The sequence below is a fragment of the Agelaius phoeniceus genome, chromosome 7 (assembly GCF_051311805.1).
Source record: "Agelaius phoeniceus isolate bAgePho1 chromosome 7, bAgePho1.hap1, whole genome shotgun sequence".
Lineage (NCBI taxonomy): Eukaryota > Metazoa > Chordata > Aves > Passeriformes > Icteridae > Agelaius > Agelaius phoeniceus.
In genome coordinates this window covers 29,767,629-29,794,316 of record NC_135271.1, presented here as the reverse complement: position 1 = coordinate 29,794,316, position 26,688 = coordinate 29,767,629, and the positions used below count along the sequence as shown (strand labels likewise).

Below are 26,688 nucleotides of genomic sequence, written 5' to 3'. Positions count from 1 at the left end.
ATTGCCATTTATAGTTCACCGTACAAAGAAAGAAATTCTCTACAAGTACTTGTGACCGATCTGCCATAAAAGTTGAAAGATGGTTAAAGCCATTAAACTGGGGAAGAAGGGCTATGATAACCTTCAAACAGCCTGCCTTCTGTCACCACACAAAACACTGCTGCCTCAGTCAAAACTGCAGTACACCTGAAACAGGAGAACAGCTGTCAGAAATGTTCCAAATTAAACCATGAAACTTGGAAGATGTACAAAGCTGTACCTTAAAGCCCATGTCAGGTTACTGTGGGACTGCAAACACCACTATCCAGGACAGACAACCATTTCAAAATTAAATTCCCCATTCACTCAGCCAGTAAGTAAGTAAGTGTATCTGAGGTTTTCAGAACTGGGTGTGACCAAAAGTAAATTATACTCCTTCCCCTAAAAAACTGGGATAACATCTGAAATTTTTCTTTTTAAGTGTATGGAGACCAACTGGTTTAGTATAAGTATCAGTAAATCATTTTCAGTTTGTGCACTTTTACAGAAAAAAAAAATCTACAGAAAATATCAAAAGCCGAGAATGGATTGTTCTATTCTGCAGGGGAAAACTTAATTCTCTTGTTTGCTGAGCTAAGAGAATCTACTTTGTACTGTCACTAATCATGTATAAAAGTACAGTGGTGCTCAACACAAATTTACCTCTCCTTTCACTTGTCCTGTTACCCTACCATGTGTGGTTGCCTTGTGTTGCCTGTTTCTTTGCAAATATTAAATATATCTTAGACACCTAAACAATGTTTTTATTGATTTAATGAAAACCATATATCTCAAGAAAACTAACAGTCTAACAAGGACATGGAAATTTGAGGGCTGAAAATTCACAGCCACTTCAAGATGGGGGTATTGTCTCTTTTTAAATGAAGTAAAGAAAGTAGAGAATTAGCTAGATGGAAACAGAATTTCTCCTCATATTTATGCCATGTAAGAGCTCACCTGTGTACCTTGTGGTGGATCGACTCACAGGCAAAAAATATCTCAAAATACAAAGAGGTAACAACAGTGTATTGTTATGGCAGCTAAAAAAACAACAAATAGACCTTCTGTTCTAAAGAAAACGCAGTTTAACACAACCTCAATAAATAAAGAAAACAGGATCAAACTCTTCAGCCTAGAACTATAAAATACCTTTACTGAGCTACCCAAAGTTTGTGTCACCATACTCAACTCCATTCCTATCAAGCCACTTTCTTACCTATTGTTACCTTAATTAATACAACTTGGTTAATTCTCAAATGCTTTCTGCAAAATTAGCAACTGAACCAAGCTAAGTCAGAGCCTAACAAGCCTTTCTTCAGTATACTCAGGCATGCAGAGCTTAAAGTCTACAGCACAAATCCACAATGACTTCCTGCCTGGCATCCATCAAAAGAAAAAGACCAATTCTCTGAGGGACTCTGCTTCCCATGCTGGCCATTACCACAGGCAGTAGCAGTGTGTATCACAACAGCACAAAGACAGGGAGCAACACTTTCAGTGCTCAAAGGTGAAAATGTGTTCCAGATCAAATCAAAATGAAAACAAACACTACATTTTTCATGCCTTGAAAATACACAATCCCCAGATCACTTCCTATTACAGCTCTTCCTACCAACATTTTATAATTCTTATTTTCTCTTCACCTTCAACACCACCTCCTTTCCAGCTTGCTGGCATACAAGTCTCACCCTCCAGTCCCCTGCCTACTACCCTTGAACAGGAGCAGCCTACCAGGGTTCTTCTTAAGTCACTTTCTACTGTGACTGCAGAGATCCAGTGTTCAGTGTCCACCCATCAGGCTGAAAACTGACAGCTGGTTTCAGGGCACTGGCTCCCAAAGATACACAGTTCATCAGGAACTTGGACCAAACCCTGGTAAAAGGCAACAAAGAAACTTCATCCTCTCAGGATCTGCAAAGTTTAAGGATTTACAAAAGCAGCAGATTTCTACTTCCATTTCTGTCTTTTATTAACACATTCCATTTTTCCTTCTTCATGAAATTAGACAAGCTGCCATGCACTGCCAGCAAAAGAAAATGAAACATCATTACTGCAGATTTCCAAGAACCCAGTTTCTTTTTAAGTCTTCAGTACAAGGCTAATGAAGAAAGGCGTACCTGTTACATAGCAGAGGATGAGGATTGTCTTGGCTGGAAAAACCTGATGGCTTTGAATTGAATGGCAGAAGTTGAATTGTAATGGATATTTGCTCCACAGTTATTAATTACAGTACAACAATGCTGTCCTTAAGCTAGAGAAAACAGGTAAGTAAGTTTACGTACGCATCAGATGAAAGATCCCATCACAGGCGTTAATGTGAGACAAGAAGGAATTTCCTAAGCCTTGTCCAGTGTGGGCTCCCTTCACAAGGCCAGCAATATCCACCACATTCAGAAATGCTGGAATTTTGCTGAAATATAGAAGTTAGAAGTTTCATTACTAAAGCATATTAGCCAACGTTTTTGGCACAGAAATAAATACAGAACATGAAAATCCAACACTTCTTTGCTGAAACAAGTTAAACATCACAGTGTGGAATGCACAAGACAAAATTCCCCCCATCCCATGTAAAACATCCATTCTCTAAGTTCTCTGTAAATATTTATGTAAAATGAAGTAAACTAGTTCTGAAGTGTGGAATCATACAGACAACTACACAATAATCAAGCAGGCCTGGAAGGCTGAGGTATAAATACATCATGGGTAATGCATAGTTTTCACAGGACCAAAAGGATAAGACACAAAAGGCCATTGCACTCTGCTATTGCACACCTCCAAGGTTACCATTTAGTTCAGCAGGTTATGCAACTTTCTCAGAAGAGCACTTTTTTTTTTTAATACAGTGCTGATTATAATTAGCAGTGACCAGGGTAATGCAAACAATTTGGAAAAAAAACAGATGAAGATAAGTTAAGATGGTATTATAATATAAACAGCTGTGATGTTTTCCACCATAGTGAACAGCAAAGGGTTAAGAAGACATGTTCACATGATACAGCAACAACAGAATAGTCATTAAGATCAAATTAGCTGACAAAAACCAGAAAGAAGCTTTTAAAGTAATGGGAAACTTACAAACTGCAAACCTTCTATCCTCCACAAATTCTCAACTTGTTAAAAAATGAACAAATAACATAATAGGCTTTTCATGTACACTAAACCAAATTACTTCTCAAAATCAAGCTGAATCAAGAAAAAACCCCAAGAAACCACTAAAACTTTGTGATTAGGTGTTGACTAAAAGAACCTTCATATGCTCTATGCAACTAACACCATCATCATGAACAGTGGCAGAGACAGACACAGTGATATGCTGCAAATCCCTCACTTGCAAAAGACCAGAAACTGCACACACCAGTCTCAAAACCTCCAGCTTGATGGCTCCAAAATAAATAGGTGGAAGAGTAGTTCATTCCCATCAAACACTTCATCACCATCGTATTTCATGAGCACTATGCTAGGACTAATACAGCAGCTCACCATTTTACTGGCACTAAGTACAGCAGCAAACTCCCAAACCCACAGCTTCCACACAGCCCCAAGGAGAGGGGTGTGACCACCCAAGGCAGCATGGGTGAAAAAAGCTGATCTGGAAAGCACTCGCCCTGTTCTGTGGTGAGTGATCTCAACAGGAGATTCAAATCCAAAGATATAGATTCTGTGGTCCACCTTAAGATGCCTTTTCTGAAGACCTACCTTGGCAGTGCTGCCCACAGACAGAAACTACCACAAAGGTGGGAATGAGGGCTAGGGATAACCTAGCCAGTAATCTTCTAGGCAGTATTACATTTCTGAAATCTTTATTGTCCACAGCCCAAACAAAGCTTTATTTTTATTCGTGTGACAACTTGCTGATAAATATGTGTTTTCAAATACTGAATATTTGACAACATGACTGCTGTCAAATCTGTAACAGCAGGAAACTCCACCAGCAGGAAAACCACCTGTATCATCACAGTGCCTGGTATGGCAGCTATAGTCAAGACAGAAAAAAATGTAGATACATGGATCATTGTCTCTGCTCTGAGCAACTGACTTAGGTAGAACAAAACACAATTCCAACTTTTTTTCCTTTGGTGCTATCCCATTTTCATTTGACTGCAAAAAAATCAGCAGATGTGCTTCCTTACTTCAAATTAACTCTCTTTGGGGAGATATGATACACTAGAATCTGTTTGAGTATGGACCATCAATTATTTCTGGAGGAAGGGTGACCTAAAGGTTTTGTTTTCAGCCTTGCTCTAACACTTCCAAAGAAAAATTATTTATTTCAAGTAAAATAATTTCACAATACAAGATCTGGACAAAATCTTTTTGTTTACTAAAGTGAAGCTCAAAGTGTCACTAAACCTGTCAGGTATAATACCTTAGGAACTTAGTGACATGCTCCATGTAATTAATACCTTTGTGATGTACTTAAAAAGAAACAATTATGTAACACAATACAGTATGTTACTTACATTCAGGTAACACAATAGTGACTTTAAACTTCACTAGGCCCATGAAAAGAAAGGCCCATCCTTGGGAAGACAGATATTGTGTGCTGCAAGTTAATGCTGTGGAATGCAGTCAAAAGTACATGAATATAAGTACACTATGAAGTAAACCAATTTTACAAATTTCACATGCTTGTCTCACTACATTTTTTTATCTACCAGTACACAAACTCAGAAGAAATCCTGATTTAAGACACTAGGAAGAATAACTCACATTCTGAAGACAGAAGCCAGTAAATATGAATGCATTAACCCAGTAACTCCTTTTGCCTGATACAAGAACTAACATACTTCAGAAGAAACTGCGGGCAACTTCCCAGTCCTTGCTTTTTGAGACTTAACTACTCAGCAGCAAGACAGGAAAAGCCACTCTTTAAAGCACTTCTCCATTGTCATTTTAAACTGTGTTTTAAGGAAAACAAAGGTGGTGTAAGAAATGTTCTATACTCCCCTCTCACCTTTCTGGTAGGATTAACCTCCCGGCCAGCCATCAGAACAATTCACACTTTCACTACAAAGATGCCACATTAGGGCAAGACAGATACCTTCATATGCAGATGGCCACTCTATCACCAGAATCAACCTCATTTGTTACACAATAGAAAGAAAACTCCAGCACATTTCTTTCACAGCTGAGTAACACAAGCAAGAGACCTTTGAAGTGTGTGGGTTTCCAGGGCGCTTTCTCACCTTCACTTTGGGTACCACAAAGCTCACATTCCAGGCAAATTAAAACTATTCCCGCTGTTAGACACCTTCCGGGTCTAAATCTCTGTTTCATCGTAGAAAGATGGACACACAGAAAAACAGAAAAAGGCACAAGGTGGTCACACTTGCCTTTACTCTGAAGGACAAAGAGTCAATATTATGAAACTAAAACAAAGAACACTGCACAAAATGAGGGGAAAGTACCATATATATTGAATATGGTTTATTGAAGACTTAACTGCATTTTGCTGGTTTTTCCTCCTCCTCTAAACATATTAATTTCAATTTCTTAAGATTCGTTAGTCAGCATTAGCATAATGTCACTGAGCCTCAAATGATCATCAGGAACAGGTGGCATCAACTGATCATTTGTATAAATCAGTGCTACACCAATCTACCATAAAGCATATCACAAGGATTTATAATATGAAACAGAACACCAAATCCAGAAGTGTCTCTATATTTTAACCACAGGTTTAATTCTTGAGCAGGAATTTTTTACCTCACTTTGAAAAACATCAGCATTGAGTTTGTGTTCGTGTACCAGCTTCACTGTATGAGCAACCACACAGTAAAGAGCACAAGACCCACTGGGCCAAATAAAGTACAGTTTTGCAGCCTGGTGGTTAGGGCATTTTCAGGAATAAAAGGCTTATGCATCCATAGGGTTACATATTTTGCAGAAAAGAGAAATTCTTTCTTCCTGAAAATTCATACAACTTAAGTAAGAGTCATCTGTTAGCATTCACAAATGACCTGAAGTAAAAGCAGCAAGACAGAGAGAGAACATGTATATGGTGGCAATCTCTTTGAGAGCCATTCAGCTCTCAGTCTGTCCTCACTGCTATTTTTGGCTCATTTCCAAACAGAACAGTTTGGAACTCCCTCTTCCAAGAGACTGTTACAGCTCCCACAATCAATCTTGCAAGCAGTTTTGACCAATGTAAGCAAAATCCCTCACTGGGCAGTTATAGGAATCTGTTTCCAAAGAACGAGGTACTGCAGATGGACCCCGGTCATTTCCATGCAAGAATGATTTCATTAATAGCATTTTACCCATAGTACTGACAAACAAGACTTGAACCTAATGGCACATGAACCAGAAGTGAAAAATCTGCTAATTAAATTGTGCTTATATGAATTATAAGAAGGTAAGAGAGACTCAATGTGGACTACAACACATGCTCCGTGTCCTGTACATGCCCAACACCTGCATTCTCAAACTATTCAGTAAGTTATTATACCAACAAAATACAACTAATTTCATTTTGCCTTCTCTCATCAGGCAGAAAAGACGGCTCAAGTCACCATTATTTAAGACTTTTCATTCAGTGCTGACAAACAAGCAATGCCAGAACACACATCACAGCCCAGCTGATTTATACAGAACAAACTGAAGAGCAGGCAAAGTCAGTAACACCTAAGGAAAAAGAACATTAACAACAGGATATAGTTACCAATTGCCAACAATTTTCATTAAAAAATGGAATTCTTTTACAGATGCTGATATGTTAAGAGTCCCAGCCTGCTAAGTTATTGATCTCTCACTTGGAAACTACAGGTGGTTTCTGTTTACATAAATGCTCTTCTTAAACATAGCCCAAGTCCCACATGACGTCCCTCAAAGTCCCACTGCTGATCTGGTTTCTACAAAATGCTTTTCAGCAACTGTTTACATAATTTTGACTTTAAAACTTTATCATGTATCTGAGTATGCTATCCTACAATGAGTCCAAGGGAACTTTCATTTAATATTGCAGAAGACTTTTCTGATCTAGACAGCGATGGGATTTACTCAGATTTACTTCAGTAACCATCACTTGGGCAGTAAAGAGCTAAATGAATGCATTTTATCAATCTGCAATGCAACAGAACAAATCAAATCAATCTGCTGACAAAAAGAGATCCTGAAGTATAATGGACAGTGGTGGAATTTAAGAGGGGTCTGAATACCTAGTTAAAACTTAGATATTATCCTCCTTTGAGATAACCAAAATGAACTTTAAAATTTAAGTTTGAAAAGGACATCCAAGACAGATTAGAAATAGTCTAGGTGGAAGAGAAACATTTGTGGTTGCAATAAACTTTGTGTTTGTGAACACGTGTGCAAGGCAACTCACAGGTGCAAACCAAGAATGAGACAAATACTGACAACTTTTTAAGCAGTTTGATTCATCCTTTCTCTCGACTCACTCCTGCTTATAACCACATTTGATTTAAAGCAAGAGAGGAAGCAGAAACATAAGACTTCAAAATGACCTTTTCATTAAGATTTTCAGACAGGCTGATTCCTATCAGAAAAAGCAGTAGTTGGGTGTAATTACTTACAGTTAGGCTGCAGTTAATTACCTTAGGCTCACAGTGATTCTTCCTGAGTACTTCTTTTACTTAGTCATGTAACTTAAAGTAGAAAAAATGCAAATAATTGCAGTGAGGAGATTACTGGGGAACAAAACAAATGAAATAAGGAGGAAACTGCAGTTTCCTCTACCACCTTGGTAGAAATCATTTTGAGGCTGGACTCCAGTGTCACTTGAGGCACATCTCCTCGTCAGGCACATCTCACCACAACTGTGGCAACAGGCAGGGGGACCTATGGCCTAAGAGTGGTGGGTACATACACCCAGAGGCTTTCAAGCTATTTGTGAGCTAGGACACAAATCACTGCTCAAATTACATGAGTTTGACATGCTTACATTAAAAAAAAGTAGTTCTACGTTTAAGGTGATTAAGCAGCACTTCAATTAAATTTAGAACAAAAAATACACAAGAAAATAGCTTCATTAAAGCTTTTATTAAGTTACTAAAATTTCTTCAGATGCACTATGTGCACAGTTCTTCTTTTGTGTGAGATATCCATCACTCCTAAACACACAGTGTCCCATAAAATATTAATTGCAGTTAACAGAGCAACTCTTTCTGGCTTCCATGTCATAATTTTCATGTCAGGAGCTACTTGTTGAGATGAAAAACATCTCTTTTCCATTACAGAATTAGCAGACCTCATCCTCTGCTACCTACTTAGTATTCATAGATAGGTGGGGGGGAAATACACCTTTCTGCTTTAGTTCCAGCTGAACTGAATCAGTCTACAGAAAATACTCTCTTTCCAGTTACAAAACTGGAACTAATCCAATCATTAGTCTGTAAAACCTTGCTTGAAGGTATCTGTACCGCAGTAACAGAGGAAGGAGGACAACAAAATTAAAAATCAACCATCTCCTTTCTGAGAAAGCTACACATGGGGACAATGTAACAAATGAGTTTTCACTGAATATTGTATGAAATTTATAACAAACAAATAAGTAGCTTAAATACATACATTAAGTTAGTAGCATAATATAAACAAATACTTTAAAATCGCAAGCATTCAGAGTTGTGTTTAATATATTAAGGTTTCTTTTTTTTTAGCACCCACAGTTTCATTCACACCAAAAAAGCACACAGTAGTAACATTAAAGCTCAAAGAAATCATCTATATAATTTGGCAGCAACATAGCAGCTTTTACTGTAAGTTCTTAGAGCCCACCTTCTGTGTACAGTCTATATCATTCAACTTATTTATTGTCAACAGTCACATACATCCCACTGCTGCAGAAAGAAAAAAAGCACAGGTTACAAGTTCTGCCAGTGTACCTTAATCTATTAAATACAGATTTACCTGTAGATAATCATCTCTGAATTTTGCCTATGTGATTTCATTTACAAACATTTACACTTCCAATTAATACCAGTCAGCTTTCAGCTGTTAGCATGGGCTAACAAGTGACAGCACAGCAGTCCCAATGAAGCTGATCCATTCCTCTCTTCTCTTTTGGAGAGAGGAATGGATCTCCAAGCAACAAACAGTACCCGAAGATCCCAACTGTTTCTCCAATGGCAGATCAGCAGAACTAACTCCCACCAGCAATGCCCCTGGCAATAGAGTCAGTCTGGCTGCAGCAGAGCAGTCCCAGCTCAGTGGCACAGACAGCAACTGCCAGCCCAGCCCTGCCCCTCTCCCCTCTCCTGGCTCCCTGCAGGCACCAAGGCAAGATCACTCTGTCCTGTCACACATTATTTCAGTTAAGACAAAGTCACCCCTTTTTTCTTTTCCCCATCTCCCAACAATGACTGCAGTTCTGTGAAGACTAAGTGTAACATATGGGAAATAAAAACTCGAATGCTTTAGATTTTGAAAGACAAAATCTTGAGGCTAGACAAGAGTCCAATTTAAAGAGAATTCACTGTTTATAAACATTCTGTGTGCACAGATGGATTACATCTACTAATCCAAACAAGTAGAAAATTACCACAGAACGTATTACATAAAGATGAAGAACAAAATCAAGACTATACAGATAAATTAAGACATTTAAATTACAATTCAGTAGCCTATCTTTGTGACTACAGCCTTGTTTTACTGAGTTAGTCTGAGGCAGACAAGCACAAACAGCCCAGTAAGTTACCTCAGTCTAGTGTTCTACTGGACTACCACTAATTATCTCTGCTTTATTACTGTTACAGTGAAATACAAAAATCATATAAGCAGCAGAAGTGAACTCAGGAGATATAACTATCCACTAATGCCAACATCCATTAAGTAACAAATGTCTGTAGAAAGTCAAAAGACCATTCAAATAAAAGCTGATTATCCAGCTTGTTATCAAACTCAGTATATTTACAGAGTAAAGACAGAAAATATACTATTTTCATTAATACTTTAGAGCGATGAGTTAGGAGGGAGGGAAGGAGAATTTGTGAGTCAGAGAACATACATACAAGTATTTACAATCTTAGCTCCTTGAGAAGATAGATGGCCAAAGGCAGGGTGAGGGAAGAGGTAATAATCTCCTTGTCACTTCAGCTATTAATATGGGAGTAGCCCTTCATAGCTAAGAGAGAATAAAAACGGATTATTGACACGGCCAAAGCAGCACTAATAGTACAAGTTAGAAGAAAACTGTCAGCAAAACTTAAAAGCTATGTCATTACCTCTGCACAGTCAACAGCCTGAAAGCTGTCTCTAATTCAGCAGTTTTAAGATCCATGCAGTAACCATCATGCTTAATACTGACTTGAGCAGGAAAAACAAGATAACATGTTATAACAATCCACCTAAACAAACAGCTTCATATTAATGCAGTATTTAAAAACTGCACAATAGTTACGAATGGAAACAGCTTGCTTAGACCTGAAAATTAAGTCAGAAAATGGATTTTTGGTTAGCAACTAATCAATCTTTTTTAACTGTGGGTGAGATCTGGTTCTAAAACTGAGGCCCAAGAGTTGGAAAAAAGCGCATGTGTGCATGCTAGTTTGCCCTATGATTTATGTACACTCACTTGATTCAAGATACCTCTGCAAGTAACTGCAAACTAAAATTAATGAGTCACAAGTCCCTATTTAAGTTTCTGTTTTCTGAAAGCACCTTAAATTTTGCAGTTCAAGCAAAAAAAAAAAGAAGTTCCCACATTGAACACTGAACATACACAGCAGATTACAGTCAATAGCAAAAAAAAATGATGTGACAAAATTAACACACTCCTGGAATAATGAAAGAATCAGGACAAAGGTACAAGTAGCAGAGCCTACTGAAAGGAGAAAAAGGAGAGAAAATTGGGGACAAAAAATGACTGCCCACAAAACTTATTGCCAAATAACTGAGGATGCAGGGATAATGACAGATATTTGTTTAGCTTCATAGAGCACATACAATACTCTGAATGTTTCAAAGTATAGGGTGGAAATCTTTCAAATGAGCAACCTTATGACAAGTTAGGTATGTCCACTACTGTTTATTTTCCAAATCTCTTCAGAATATCCTCCGTGGCACCTGGGAGCAACCACCTTCAAAGACAGGAACAACTAGCACCAAATGGTGCTGAGCAATGATTGAGAGCTCCTACATTTACCATTCTTATAAAATAAAGGTCATATCAGGGGCATGAGAAAGGTAAAATGCAGGCAGACATATAATTTCACATTCTATAACGATGTCAGTAACAAACTTCCAGACATTATAGTTGCATTAAACTTTCATGAAAAGTTTTGGTTCAGTAATACTACTTCAGCTGCCTAACTGCAGAAAAATATTAAGAATTACCTTGGAGGTTTGTGATACTGGCATAGGAAGTCAAATCTGTCATCTGGCACAGGCACTCGACTCTCATTCGGATCAATAGTACAGAAAGGAAAATTTTCAGCTGCCGCTTGACTCTTTGTTAACACATTGAAAAACGTTGATTTCCTATAAATGACATAAAAACATTCTTAAAGTAGCTCAATTTAGAAAAGTACTGGATTAAACCCCATTTTAACCCAAAGGAATAGTGAGCTTTCCATTTACTTCAACAGCAGTGACATTCCCCTGATTCTAGCAGAAAGCACACACCTCTGGAATGCCCCACTGAAACCCAGTGATGCTTAACTCTCCTCCCTACCTTTTAAAATTCCCCTAAGCATGTATATTGTACACACATGTTAGCAAAAAAGAGTTAAGTCAAAAGCAAGGCACAGCCCTACTGGCTATTTCTCATTTTCTTCAAGTACAGTGAGACACCAGTAAGGATGCTTGAAACTTTTCTTTTAACTAGTTTTGCCATGACTCACCCTTTCCACAGGTGCATATTGCTCCTTAAGATTTATTTACATTGTGACACAATTGCAGTAGCTTAGCAATAAAAGTCAACAATGAAAAGAGAAAAAAAGTGGCACAAAAAGCAAACCACATCAGTTAATCACTTACCAATAATCTTTGGTGCACATGAAAATACAGTTATACCTTATCAAACTATTTTCATCCTTGTTAAGTATCAGTGGCAACAAGCCTACTCTACCAGAGGAAAAAAAGAGAACACTTTCCCTTAAACCCTTATTTTGTTAGCTGGCATCTATTAAGCCAAAAGAGCAATTCTTGATTTATTAACTCCCAAATTTTCTACAGTAAATATTCAGGTTGTTGTGATTTTCAGAGCTGCTCTGCATACAGCCAACATGCTCAAAAGTTACTAACAATTTTCTCTAAAGTTACATCATAACATAATTGAAAATGGTATTTATCCCCATTGACAGGCAGTACAATGCTACAGCTAATTATTTCCTTTATGGAGTACATCTTAGCTACACCCTGAAAACTAAAATAAATTATAATGAAAACATAAGAAAGCAGTGCTTCCGGCTTTAAGACACGCACACAATCTAATTTCTTGAAGATTTAAAGATTGAGAATGGTGAGATCTTCTCTTAGTAAACAGGATAGACAAATTAATACCAAACGGCTTCACATGTATATCCTCCAGGTAAACAATTCATCCTGCTTTCCAAATAGAACTCCTATGAGGAGCCACAACAACTACAGATAAGAAGCATGACAGAAATCCATTATTAACATTCCAGCATCTCTTCCAAAGTGTCACTTAGGCTTGTCTCACTGAGAAGACTTCTTCTCTGAAGAAGTTTCACGAAAGTCTTCTTCACTGCTAATGACATGGAATAATTAACCCCTTCCTGTGCACATCATCCCAAAACATAAAAGGAATTTGTTGTGCACGTTTGCCTAAGTATTTGCATGAAAACATGCATTACGTATACACAACAGTGGAAGTAAGAAAATAGAAAAGACAAAGGACACAGGGTTTTATGAAACTCAGCAATTACTAAGACTTTTCCTTTCTTTGAACCCTTCCCTATTATCTTGTCCAGACTCGTACACACCTGCCTATCGCTGCCAGTTTTGCGTCGCTCCAGCTGCAAGTACTTCCAGCTAAAGATGGAAGCGCATCACTGAGCAGTGAGACTCGTGTCCCCCAGCTCCTGTCCGCACCCACGCAGCGCCCCAGCTCCTGCCCTGAGCAGGGGCACCCGCGGGAACACCGAGCAGCCTCCCCGCCAGTCCCCCAGCACCTACCCCACGTTCGGCAGCCCGACGATGCCGATCTTCAGGGACGTCCCGAACCTTCCGATAATCGGGTGCGACTTAACCCCGTCGCCTCCCTTTTTCGGGGGCATCTGCAAGCAGAGGAGGGCACACTGAGCTCCCCGCGACACCCCCGCGCACCCTCCACGCCCCGTCCCCTCCCGGCGCGGCGCAGCGGCCCAGCCGGGGCCTCCGCCTCCAGGAAGCCGAGGAGAGGCACCCGCGCGGCGGCGACGGCCGGGGGCCGTGCGGGGCTCCTGCGGCCGGGCAGGCGGGCGGTCCCGGCGGTGGTCGCGGTCCCGGCTCACCTCGGCGCGGAGCCGCCTCGGAGCAACAGCGCCAGGGGCCCCTCGCACGCGGACGCGCCGGCGGAAGGGGCGGTGCAGCCGCGGGGGAAAGGTCGCGCCGGGCGGGAGGGGCGAACCCCCGGTCCCGCCCCGGCAGCACGGCCCGAGCCCGGCACGGCCCCGTCCCGGCCCGGCAGTGACAGCGCGGCACAGCCCCGACCCGGCCGCAGCAAACAGCAGCGGCTGCCGCGGAACGGCGGAGCGCCCGGAGACACAAATGCGCGCGGAAATCACAGAATCGACGAGGCTGGAAAAGACCTCTGAGATCATGGAGTGCAACCTATGCCGAAACACCACCTTGTCAACTAGACCATGGCACTCATAGACCATGGCGCTGAGTGCCACATTCAGTCTTTCCTTAAACACCTCCAGTAACAGACACTCCACCACCTCCCTGGGCAGCCCATTCCAATGTTTAATCAGCCTTTCTGGGAAGAGATTTCTCCTCATGTCCAGCCTAAACCTTCCCAGGAACATCTGAAGAAGACCATGTCCTCTAATCCTGTCCCTGGGTGCCTGGGAGAAAAGGCTGACCCCTACCTGGCTACAGCCTCCTTCCAGGGAGAGGTAGAGAGTGATGAGGTCACCCCTGAGCCTCCTCCAGGCTAAGATCCTGGTCTTCTGTTTGCCAACCCATCTACACCAGAGCAGGAAGCACTGGAAAGGTAAAAGAGCCCATGCCCAGAGAAGTGCCATAGCCAGAGAATGCTTTTTGGATTCAAAGGAGTGCTGGAGCTTAGGCACACCACTAGATTTTTGTGCATGCTTATCTAGATAAAAAGGCATATGGTCAGGAGACTCCTGTAAATACATTGTGATTGATTTATAACATTTACATGGCAAATTAATAAAATAATCTAGGAATAAAATAGAGAGGTTTTGAAGAACAGATGAAACATTTAGAATCGATGAAAAATTAATTGTAGAAAATGTTACAGAAGTCAGATCAGGACTCTTAAAAAAATTAGACATTTTCTTTAACTCAGGCTCTGGTTCTCTGAATCATTAAAGACAAGCACCATCAAGTGTTGCCTGCTAAGAAAATTGAAGGAGAGAAGGCAGTAAAAACTATTCTTATAGCATGCCCTATTTTAAGGCAGTAAGACAAAATTCTCAAAACTTGAAAAACACCAGAGTGAAGGAGTCAAGGTGAGAGTATCATCAGATATATATCATATCAGCCACAGTAAAAGGAATATACTATTGAACATATTTTTGAATTTTTTTAAAGAAAGGACACTTTTACTAAGCCTAATCTGAAATTATACATAAAAAATGTCTGTTACAACTTTTATATTTCAGTGACATGAGATTTTTGCAACAATAATATTGAGGAAGAGAATGCTGTACCTGTTCAGAGTTTTTCTATTAGTATAGAGATAATAACAGTTTTTGCTGGTAATATATTTATGTGGTCTTTCTACTGTCTTAAAATCTATCATTATACACATAAGAGGGGGGAAAAAGTATATCATCTAGTTCAGATTCAGATACAGTTACTTAGTTGTTGAATAAAGCTAATGTATTACTACACCAAACATTCAGTAAAATTGAAATTAACAGAAATTATTATAAATCCAGTGTAGCACCAGCACCCTTCACATCCATAAATTACAATCTTCAGTAATCAAATTTAGTTTCCTTTTCAGGAACAAAATAAAAACATCATTGTTTTCCACCCTTCTAAAGTTCAAGACTCTTTACTTGTCCTGAAAGCAGTGTTTTGCAGGACTTCTTCACAGAAATAGTACAGGATGAATTTGCCTACCTCTATTAATAAGGCCACAAACTTTCTGAAAGGCTACTTTTAGAGAGCTTTTCTGCTTATTAAATTTTCCCACAATCTAAACCTCTTGTCAGACTATTTTGTTGTCCAATCTAGGCACAATAGCTCTCAGCAGATGAGCATCTTGTCTTCTTAAAATAAAAATATTTAACTTACCAATTTGTAAGCCCAACACAGGTGTAAAGCATAAGCAGTCTGATACATGAAGGAGTGTGTGTGTGTGTTTGTGTATACACAAAAAATAAAGCCTACTATAGGTATAATTTTGATTTTAGCTGGGGAAAACAGCTGAACTGGAAGAGAAAAAGAAATTAAAATCCTGCCTACTTTTGTTGCAGTACTTCAATGTGACTACATATGGTACCAAAGTCAGCGATGTGTGTACAAAAATGTGCAAGTTTGAATGTAAGTTTTTAATTTATGCTCTTCATTTAAGGTACTGTAAAAATGGCCCACTTCTCCCCTTCCCTCTCCCCCTCTATAGCTCCTATATCTAACTTACTGTTAGCATGGCCACTTCACTAAATGCAGATACAGGACTTCAAAGCATATGATTCTTTCAGCTAGAAATTGACTCATGACCATGTAACACTTCATCTTACATGCTTTTGATTTCAAGCTGCTTTTAAAGACAAGGTTTGCCTTATTTGGCTGAATTTTCTATCCAAATCTGTCATAATGCTGAAAACCTCATTTTAAACTGGCATACATAGTTTAAACCATAATAATCTTGACCATATTACATAAAAAATGTGTTTTATAAGTTTAATGGAAAAAACCACTAACATCTAGAAAGCAATCATCTCAATGTCAACTCTCCAACACTGAAGTACTGCACAAATACAGCTTATTGTACAGCTGGATCATGTGCAGAAGCCAAACAGCCCTGGAGCAACTCTACCTGATTAAAAGCAATGTTTAAGAGACAGTAATAAAACAAACAGTTTATTGTTTCTGCCACCAACAGTCTTTGCTTTCTGCTGCCCAGAACATATATTTACAGCAAAGTCACCATTAACTGCAAAAATAAGTGATTTTGTAGAACTGAGAGAATAAAGACAGAGCCCCTGATCCTTGCTGTGACCAGGTAATATTCAGTGCAGCCCAGGGGGTGAGAAGAACACAGCTGCTTTTGTACACTCCAGCTTGGAATTACCCAGGTCCCTGCCACTTGAAGGGAGCCAGATGACTCCCAGTAATAAATACACTCAGTACTAAAAAGAAACACTACTCAAGGGCATGATCTAAACTAAATGGTGTTCATTGAGTTCTGTGAAGTTTAAAGGTAGTCATCACACAGCTGAACTGTTCCTGAATACAGTATTTTTAAACGTTACATTTGGTAGAGTTTAACAGTGTTTGTTCTTCTAGCTGTGGATTTGGCTGATTTCATAGAGAATCTGAACTTAGTCCATTCTTTATACACTTCTATTCATACTGCCCTTTGCATTTTATATTTATGCATTTCTATTCTTTTGTATTGATAACTGTCCTTGTTTTAATGGTAACAGATTAGTGGTTAATGGGGTTAGTGCAGCCCCAAAGATGGGCAGGACTGCTGTGGTGGCATAAAACATCTCTCTCACCCCTTTCTGTGGCATCCCAGACTCTCTCAGTCTAGAAGCATCAAGTGCTAGTGCAGAACAGCCTGATCTGCCACATATTATTAATATTTCTAGATCATACCTCTGGAAATATCAGCTGAATTTCATAACTTAAACATGGACAATGTCTCTAACAAGCATAATGCATACTGAGATGTTCATAGTGAGAATAGTGAAAGAGATTTGCTCACAAGAGAGAAAGGCAAGAAGAGAGAGGTTCTATAGTAGGACAAATTACCAGTGAATTAATAAAATTTCAGTTCAAGAATGACAGGTCTACTTTAAACATTCCAGTACCTTTGCAAAATAAAAGTACCACTATAAAAGAAAAATATTTTTATGATTAATACTAATAAAAACAGAGAAAAAATTAAATTGGGACTGATCATGAGGTGAGCAATACTAGGGTTTTTCTAGGTCTCCAAGAGGCATTCTAGCATGACCTTTTTTTCAACAAATAAACCATATGACAAGAAAAAAATGTTAAAACAAAAGGAATGGTAGTGGTCTAATAAACAGATGTAGATTTCACTTTATTTAGCCTTGTAGATGGTAGCACTGAATTGTGTACTAATCAAGTTACTTAATAGTTAAACAAAAAACTATGAAAAAGGAACATAAGTATTAAATACTTCTCATGCCTTGAAGGTTATTATTGAACATGAAAGAAGATCCTCTAATTTATACGTAGGGAGACTTCTGTCTCTGAATTTTGACTATACCTGTGTTCTTCAAAAAAAGAAAGCAAACAAAAATTCAAAACCAGCCCACCCAGCAAGAATGCTGACTAGGAATAAACCCACAGGTGGACTTATTCTTGAATCAGTTTTTTGCAATCTTTGAGCAATGTTCAGCAGTCTGAGAGACACCAGCAAGAAAGAAACCTTATGGAAAATAAAATTACGTTTCTATAAAGGTCTCTAAACTCTACATTTTGTGTGGGGTACAAGTTTGAAGTTACAACATCAAAAGCTAAAATAATGTAAGTTTTGGCATTTAATGTAGATTCTTAACTGTGTGCAATTAAATGTCTATGCAAGAATAGTAGACTCTTGCTAGCTTTAAAAGACATTTCATCTTTCTCTTCTAGGGCACAAAAATGTTTGTTATGTAACTTCTTAGGATAGATAGAATGACTTCATTTATTGAACACAGCAGAAAAATGTATAGAGAGATCTGGATAGTTGAACTTCAAAACATGATCTCAGAAAAAAAAAGCCACAAACCTCATTCTGGATCTAATGCAGATTGAGCAGTTATATTCTAGCCTCATAAGATACATTCTATTTTGATGGAAGAACAAAATGAGATACCTAATAAAGTATGCTAGTTAGGTGATAATGATACATTTTATACACTACGTATTTGCAAAATGACTGTAAAATGAAAACCAAACAAAATATTGAAAGACATCATGCAGCAATTCTGGAAATCTTTAAAATTTTTTCCGTATTATATTTAATCTACCTCTTAACTTCAGATTGTAAAGCATTTTATAACCTGCTAAGTTCAGATAAAAGGGATTAATCATAGTCATCTACATTTCTAGAGGCCTAGAAAAAGAGTTACTTGTGGAAAATAGTTAGGACAGTATTTGCAAAATAGCAAAGAATTCTTTATGCTCTGGAAAATCTGCAGCCTTTACCAGGTCATCCAGAGTGCTCACAAAAGGGCTGGATGTGGAGCTTGGTGCACAAAGAGGGGGTGGAACATGTTTCTCTGGGCTTATTCATTAAAGCCCAAAAGCACATCAGCCCTAGAAAGATGGTAACAGGGATACAGACTACACCTTCAAGATGGGATTGCAGAGGAAAATGTCAAGAGTTTACAACTGCAGTCAGCTGGTTCTGCCTCATGAAGCCATATTGTTTAGCATGAACAAAGGAGTGTATGCCTCAGTCCAATTCAGAAACATTATCATATCTAGCACTGCACCCTTTGAGAAGGTGGGGTGACAGTTTCTGTTCTACATTAGCATTACAGTGACCTCTGTAAATACAATGGAGATTTACTCTATACAATGCTTCAGTTTACATGTAAATACTAATAGCATACTGTTGATACTGCATTCTTGTGGTTATAATGAGAATCCAATAATTTCTTCCTCATAGCTCAGCTACTATATTACAAAAATCCAATAAAATCAATTTAAAACTCGGATCACATCTATATATATAATTTTCTTTAATTTCATGGTAGTGTTTTTATTTATAGGAAAAAGTCACAATACAATTATGCCTCACTTGTGCGTTCAGGAGTGGACCTCTTAGATACTTTGTCATTTCATAACTCTCTATTTGGAAAAGCTTAGAAGCTCAGCAAAGCTTCACTCAACACCAATGTTTTCCCCATAATTTACTTACAAAGTCATTCCTAACTTTCTATTCTCAACTGTGCAGTACTCTCATCTGTGTATGTGGGATTTGCCACTTTTAACTTAGGAAACAACCTGTATATGCACACTATTGGTGGTCCCAGCATAAAGCAAGAGCCCACAGCAACTGCAGAGACCCTGGCAGTCCTTATCTCTAAAGGTGCCTTATCACAGCTGCCTCGCACCCACCATCATCTGGCAACAACTGCTCAGGTGCCAGTGCACCTGATACAAATCTTCTCTGCAGTCAGCTTCTCACTGTATCCCATGCCCTGGTGTCCTAAAGGAGAGTTACATTCACATCCATATCAGAAGAGATCACTGTCCTGCCCTGCTAGCTGCTGCTGTGGAGGATGCACACAGCAGGACAGACTGAGCATGCCAGAAGTGCTTGCTGAGCAGCCAAAGCTTGGAAAGACAATAAAACCCTATTACCAAACACTAAGAAATTACTTATCAAGTGGTAAAGCTTACTATAACCATGTTAAGAAATAACACGTGATCATTGAAATTCCATTGCCTCATGATTGTAATATTTTTGTGGGTGCAACCAAAGTTTGACTTGACAGCATGACTGCTTGGACACAGATTTCATTAGGGATTCCAGAACCCAAATAAATTCTGGAAAGGGATTTTCTGCCACAGTTTAGCTACTGGCTGCCACTACGTAATTTCTGCCCCAATGAAGAAACACAGGAATACAACCTACCACAAATAACTGTTTTTCTGCCAAACCTAATCTACATTATTTTTGCACTTATTCCAGTATTTTTTATACTGGAATTACGTACTTTGTAAGGCATATATATATATATGTATATATTTATATCCCAGTCTCCCTTTTAAACCAAGACTTTGCCTTACAAAGTATTTTTATTCCTCTCAATAGCTTTATTTAGACCATCACATCTTTACTACAATGTAAAAGAAAGGTTTGTGCATTGGCAGCAAGCGCATTGAGAACCCTAAAGTGGAGAAGAACTACTGCTGATCACCTGTGGGAAGGCACTGAAATAACATCAGTGACTTGCTATGAGAAGAAAGACATGGCCACTCTTGTGACAGATGAAAAACCCTTTAATAGTTTAATTTTTTATGTGAGTGAAACAGATTGAATCTCTCTTTATGACACTGAAATTTTGCCTGTCACAATGAATGTTCATAGGGAAGAGCAATCTATCAGAAAGGTACTCACTTGCCCTGTTCTTGTGCTAAGGATTCTACAATATTCTACTGAAATATTATATTCGACATGCCAGTCACAATGTAGAGGGCTCCTGACATCATCCAAGAAACTACACGTTTGTGTTGGTCTTTGTTAAAAATCAGGTTTTTAAAGTGTGCCCCCTTGTTTCTAACCATAGGCTATCTGATGAGAAGTAAATACAGTTGTCAGCTGGTGGCACAAAACTTTTTAATGTCAAGAATATGAGAATCTCTAAAGATCCATGGCCTGTACTCATGGCTGTCTAATACGAGTGGGCAGCTTAAGTAACTTAGGAAAGTTTATTTCCTGACTGCACAGAGCTTTTACTGTCTAGTTACATATAATGGTTATTCTTTTTTCACTTCAAGATGGGCAATAATATTTTCTTGTGCATTACATAAACCTGAAGTGGAACATATTATTAAGGATTTGAGGTATCTAGCTCTTTCAGACTGCTTTAAAAAAAGATTCAAAGACTGCTACTTGAAGTTATACAAGATCCCTTTAAGATATTTGTAGAACACTGGACATGAGAAAATACTCTTCTCTGCTTATTTTCCTAAATATCTCTCCTTTGAACCATCCTCTTATAATAAATGCACGTGCTGATAAATCTTAAAAAAGAACTACAGAAATATTAATTACGTTGTGATTGTTTATAGTTTTTCCCATAATAACATCTTGTGTGTATTCTGTTCATTTTTGGGAAAGTCTTATGATCTAATCTCCAACCTATTTAAAAGAAAATGCTTTGTGTGCCATTTTGTACTCATGGTCATTTGGAGTTCTATTTCAGTTTCATTAATATTGATGGAACTTGTCTCTGCACTCATTCTCAGCAGATTCTTTGAAATTAATCTTCAGCATTTATTGTGATTTGTTTCTGTTTTCTGCTTCATCCCTGAATCCAGCTCTTCTCTAGTTAATTTTATTTTTATCCACTTGCTATGACGGTTCTACTACTTGTGCCACTGTGGTGTGTCAGTCCTTTATGGGATCCCTGTTTCGTCTCTGCCTTTCACTGTGATTTTCCATCATTATGGGCCTCTTGAATAAAAATGTAGCCCTTGTTTCTGACAAAGTCCATGTTCCTTTTCTTTCTGTGTGATTTTCCATCATTATGGTTCTTAAATTTCTTGAATAATGATATATACTATGAACAAATGCATGAAGCAGTAATGGCTTCATCAGTGTTTTCCAAAATATATCTGCAGCTTTTAGAGCATACAGTGCTACAGCAGAGTCTGTCTGTGTCATGTTTGTAAAGGCATGATTTTTTAAAGTGTATTTTGTAGGCTATTGATGACTATGCTGCTCTGCATTAAAAATCTACCTTCTTTCAAATATTATTTACTTCTCAGGATAATGGCTTCCAAAAGATAGTTGGGGAATAAGTATTAGCATTGAACATCTTTGTTTAAAATGGTAAAAAATATACCATAAAAAAATGTTTTTACCAAACATAAATGTTACCTTGGTAACATTTATAGCAATACCACTATGTTACAGGACTAACAGAATTCTTGTAAGGTGTTTTACATGAAGGATGTATGAGCAGATATCAGAGTTCTTATTAAAACAAGTCAACATTTTAATTTGAATCAGCATATCATATTAAACAAATAATCAGAATAAGTGTTTTAAAAATATATCTGCAAAAATGTGATAAAAGTTTTACTTCAGTACTAATTAGTTCCATTAGTGTTATGTCAAATCCACGATGAAAACCGAAAGTGTAAAGACATTTAAAGTTAAACATCAGTTCACCAATCTGAACTATGGAAATCTTTAATATGTCATAATGTAAATTGGGGTAAAAATAGGAACCAAAATATTATAAAATATTTCCTACCTTATTTGACAGTAGTGGCACAGTAACCTAGTCCACAAAGTGCTTTAGTGGTTTAAAAGGGGGGAAAATGTTAATTACAAAACACTTACCAAGTATGTCAGCATTACTTTTTTTAGCATAGTCTGTAAAATTATATCCATTAGTATTTCATTCTGGATAACAGATGGAAAGCTTGAAGGTCTTAAAGATCTGGAGAGGCTTGCCAAAGTAGACCATCATTTCCAAAAACATTTATTATGGTATTTACAACTGGCTACAGTGTCTCACACCAAAATGAATGGGTCTTGCAGTATTAATTAGGGAAAACCTGGTCCTATGTGTCTTGTTTCCTTCCATTTGAAATACAAGTATCGAAATTCCTTGAAATTCTCTAAGGAAGCCAAGTGTGAAATACCCCTGCTGGTGGCTCCAGCTAACTGCCCAGGGGCTGGGAACACTGTCCCCTTCTCACCAGGGCAGCTGGTGGCCTGGAGCAGGTGAGCCACCCACAGAACTCCAACCAGGCACAAAGGGTGACAGCAAGACCAGTGGGAACAGCTTCCCCAGATAAGGCAAAAATCATTCACTGCCAGAAAAATCAGTAGTGACAAAACAAGTGAGCGGTCAAGCTGGGTAACCAGACTGGAGATTAGATCACATGATCTTCTTAGAACTAGGAGCTGGCACACCTACAACCTCACACCTGAGTGCAAACATACCTCTCAAGAGACAACAAGTTCCCAGTGAGACTCTCTCCCACAGGTCTATCCACAGCACCTGATCGCAGGTGACAGTCCTGCCCCAACACAGGCAAACAGATCCTCAACAGGTGGAAAAAGGCTGTCATGACATAAGTGACCCTTATGCTTCACTCAGGGTCCTGACTCAAGCAGCTCTCAATAACTGACACTCCTTACCTTGGTGCCTTGATACAGCTGAAAATGCCTTTATGTCCCTCTCAGTTTATCTTCCAAAGAATCAATGACTGTTTAATAATGTTTGTATTAATGATTTCTTCTTACTCCATTCCCTTACAATATGAGCATAGTGCCTCAGTGACAGCTATTTAGCTGCACTGCTGGTTCAGTGAAAAGCCTTGGGAAGATCACTAATTTATGATATGTATCTGCCAAATGATGATCCCACTTCAATTTTCTTCCCTCACAGTGTTTTGTAGATTGGAATGCGTAGGTAGGTGGCCAAGTTTGAATAGCTGTGTTATGTTAGTTCAGTAACAATGAAGTATCATTATTTTTGGAGAATTTTAGTAACTGGTGTATGGCCTGACAGATGCATCTGAAACGTTTACAGACTCTGGGAAAGGAATCTACAGTCACTCACAGAGCTGTCTCCAGCCATTCTAATGAGAAGATGAGATTGTTTTGCAGCACAAAGTGGGAGAAGACTTAATAGAATCAGTCACAGTTTTAGTGGTACCTCTGCTTCAATAACCAATTTATGTCAATTTATACCCAATTTTCTTAAGTAGATGGTTGAGAAAAATATTACTATTTTTTTATCTTCCAGGTAAAAGGTAATTCTCTTTTCATTTTATCTGGGATAAGTTTTGAAGTCATTTCTCAAACGCAAGTTTCAGTCCATCATTAAATAATAACCTTGAATGATTGTTTCTCTTTTCTTAACTCTTACACTGGAAGCATACTTGCCCTTTCTGAATCTGCAAGTTCCAGTCCTCATAATTCTTTGTTTCAGAGTAGTACTAGCACAAATAGTATGTGACTACTGTCCCAATCAGCTTTAACTCCCTCCTATTACAGAAAACAAAAACTACAAAATATTTCAGTGTATCCAAGTTGTTTTCCCTAATTCAGCAGACTCAAGATGACATTCTTAATTTTACTATGGAAAGAGACAAACCATGTCTTGTTTTCAAAGCAAAAGAATAATTAAAATACACAAAAAATAGGAATAGTCACACTGCAAAAAAAAGCTAAAAAGGAAGAAAATATACTTCAGAACGAAAATAGGGGCTCACACATTCATTGCATGTTTCACTGAATAAAACTCCAGATGATTTCACAGATGAATCTGAGACAAAGTTAACCACTTTCACTGCAGCTATCTGTGACAGTTCTCACCTTAGCTAATGTTTTCTGCATGATCCCAGCAGAAACATGGGCTAATTTTAAAGGCATTCAACAATCAAGGAAGATTCTGAGTGACTGAAAGTCCACCCAACACAGACCTCAATACACTTACCAACTCAGATTTCCTCATGGGAAAAGAGTAATCATACTTTGCCTGTATCTTCTGCATATTTTTGAATTATTCATGTGTGGCAACACAGGAAACATCCTATCAGTTCAGTTGCAGTCTCATGGGTGAGGTATTCGAGGGAATTGGCAATAGCAGCAGTAACACTTGAGAACTTACCTATCTGCAGGGTAGGGTAAGAACTCCTATTGATTCAGGTGATTTCAAGTCTCTCCTGTTATTTCTTCTCTAATTTCTGTGGGGTTTTTGTTCAGTGCTTGGTGCCTTGCTGGATTTCAATGAGACTAAAATAGCATTTGCCTCAGGAGTCTTTCAAGCTTAAGATTCCCACTTCTCTGGAGAGGTGTACTGTGAAGCACAAAATGCCTAAGAACAGCATCAGTCTAGAAAGAGATGTCAGCCACCAGTGTGAGTATTCACCTCACTGCTGTGATAACACAGGGGGTAAATGACCTCCACAGAACTGAAGCTATGTCTGCGATCAGATTAACAGCTGTACTAGCCACAAAACTACCTTTAATAGCCAGATTTATTAAAAAGAACATGCTCTTTGTAACATACAGAAATCCCAGCCACCTCCCCAATCTGTACCTAAAAGTATGACCAGCAGAGCAATCATAAGGCACTATCCACTGCCCAAAGCCAGGAGAGGAGTAGGCAATTAAAAACATGATTGGTCTCTTATCTAGCCTTATTACACTTAGCACCTGCTTGAATGCCTTCTGCCCAGCTGAGGAACATCAAGCTGTCTTAGCAACACCCAAGCAAGGGCTTTCAGGAAACAAAGCTCAAGAGATCTTTGGCCTAGAAAAGAAAATCTAGGAAGCTTCTCTAGTGTTTCAGGGAACTACAAAATTACTGAAAACCATTAATTGCTCAAGTGATGTTCTGTGGATGAACCTAGTTTTTCAGAAAATTTCCAGAGATTCTTTTAGAAATAATCACCAGTCTATGAATCACAGTGCCTGGGAGATGCTATGTCAAAGAGTATAACACGAACAAATGCAATCATTGTGTTTACCAAACAAATATTTTCTGGTTGGACTTTTTTCTTACTTCAGAGGTCAGTTTCATATCAATACTATCTAGTACACAACATACTATTATATGCAATAAACTCAGTTTATAAATCCATTTCAAAAGTAGTTTTACGTCTTTTACTTTCTCTACTTAAAATTGAATAAATATAGATGCAGTCCATATTCAACTATCACAGAACTCAAAAATCCCCCAGAGTTGTGACTTCAACTTCAAAATAATAAGCACGTGTAGCATTTTGAAGGAGAGAAGAAAGATAAACCAATTACTTAATTTTTGATTTTTGATATCTCTAAGGAGAGCTGATAACTCCTTTTTAAAAATTTCTGCCTTCAATGAATTTCTAAATATGGCTGGCTGCAGCTACAAGTGGGATATAGAAGCTGCAGGGTACTGAAGCCACTCCCATTACATTTAAGTGAGGGTGTACATCAAACCAGGAGATTTATAGTAATCCCCTGCTATTAGACACACTTTCCTTGAAAGTGTGAGTTCCCCTATTAGCTACTCAGCAGGGGACTACATTTACCCTGCAAGTGGTCTGAGGCATGCAAAATGTTTAAATTTTGAGAGAATCCCAAACAGCACTATCTCCAGAGTACAACACATGACCTATTTTTTTTAATTGCTCACCAAACAAGACACATCCAAAGTGACATGGATACAAATGGCTTAACTTGAACTTGCCTAGAGCCAGCTCTGTAACTCACACACCGTGAGGATTTGGTTGTGAAGCCTCATCAACAATCCATCAGGTGAGAAACTGATGCCTCAGTATCTCAGAGACCAGTCTTTCTGGAAAGATGAAACGGGAACAGCAAGGCTGCCTAACACTTTGAGTAGCCTTCCCATCCATGACAAAGAGCTCACTACTGAAAAGCAGCATGCTGTCAGCAACTTCAGTAGTGCAGTTTTAAATTTCTGTAATTCCCAAAGACTGCATGAGTTAAGCACTTGGAAAATACTTCATATTTTAACGTTTTTAGGGTTTTCCTCCTTTTTCAGTGTGTACCTTTCGGCATTATTGACTGAAGAAATACCAGCCTACTTAGTTTTGAAATTTGAAATTGCAATAGACTGTGAGCTGTGGTAGGTATTTGCATCAACAGGTTGGAAATTCACCCACAGAAACTGTTTAGGAAAAAAA

At 38.5% G+C, this 26,688-nt stretch overlaps 1 protein-coding gene across 3 annotated transcripts in view; it reads right to left on the bottom strand.

Annotated features, from left to right (window-relative positions):
• OLA1 (Obg like ATPase 1) overlaps window positions 1–25,225 on the bottom strand; it is a 104,345-nt gene extending 79,120 nt beyond the window's left edge. The window contains exons 1-4 of one of the 3 annotated variants that reach the window (XM_077181386.1): window positions 24,663–25,225; window positions 13,111–13,211; window positions 11,308–11,451; window positions 2,301–2,428 (exon numbers count right to left, since the gene is read on the bottom strand). In XM_077181386.1, coding sequence (XP_077037501.1) covers window positions 2,301–2,428; window positions 11,308–11,451; window positions 13,111–13,211 — 373 coding nt within the window. In that variant the 5' untranslated portion in view covers window positions 24,663–25,225. Of the gene's footprint in view, window positions 1–2,300; window positions 2,429–11,307; window positions 11,452–13,110; window positions 13,212–13,427; window positions 13,562–14,006; window positions 14,061–24,662 lie in introns of those variants that run through there. The other 2 variants (XM_077181387.1, XM_054636506.2) reach the window with 2 other exon arrangements.
• Window positions 25,226–26,688: the final 1,463 nt, after the last annotated feature.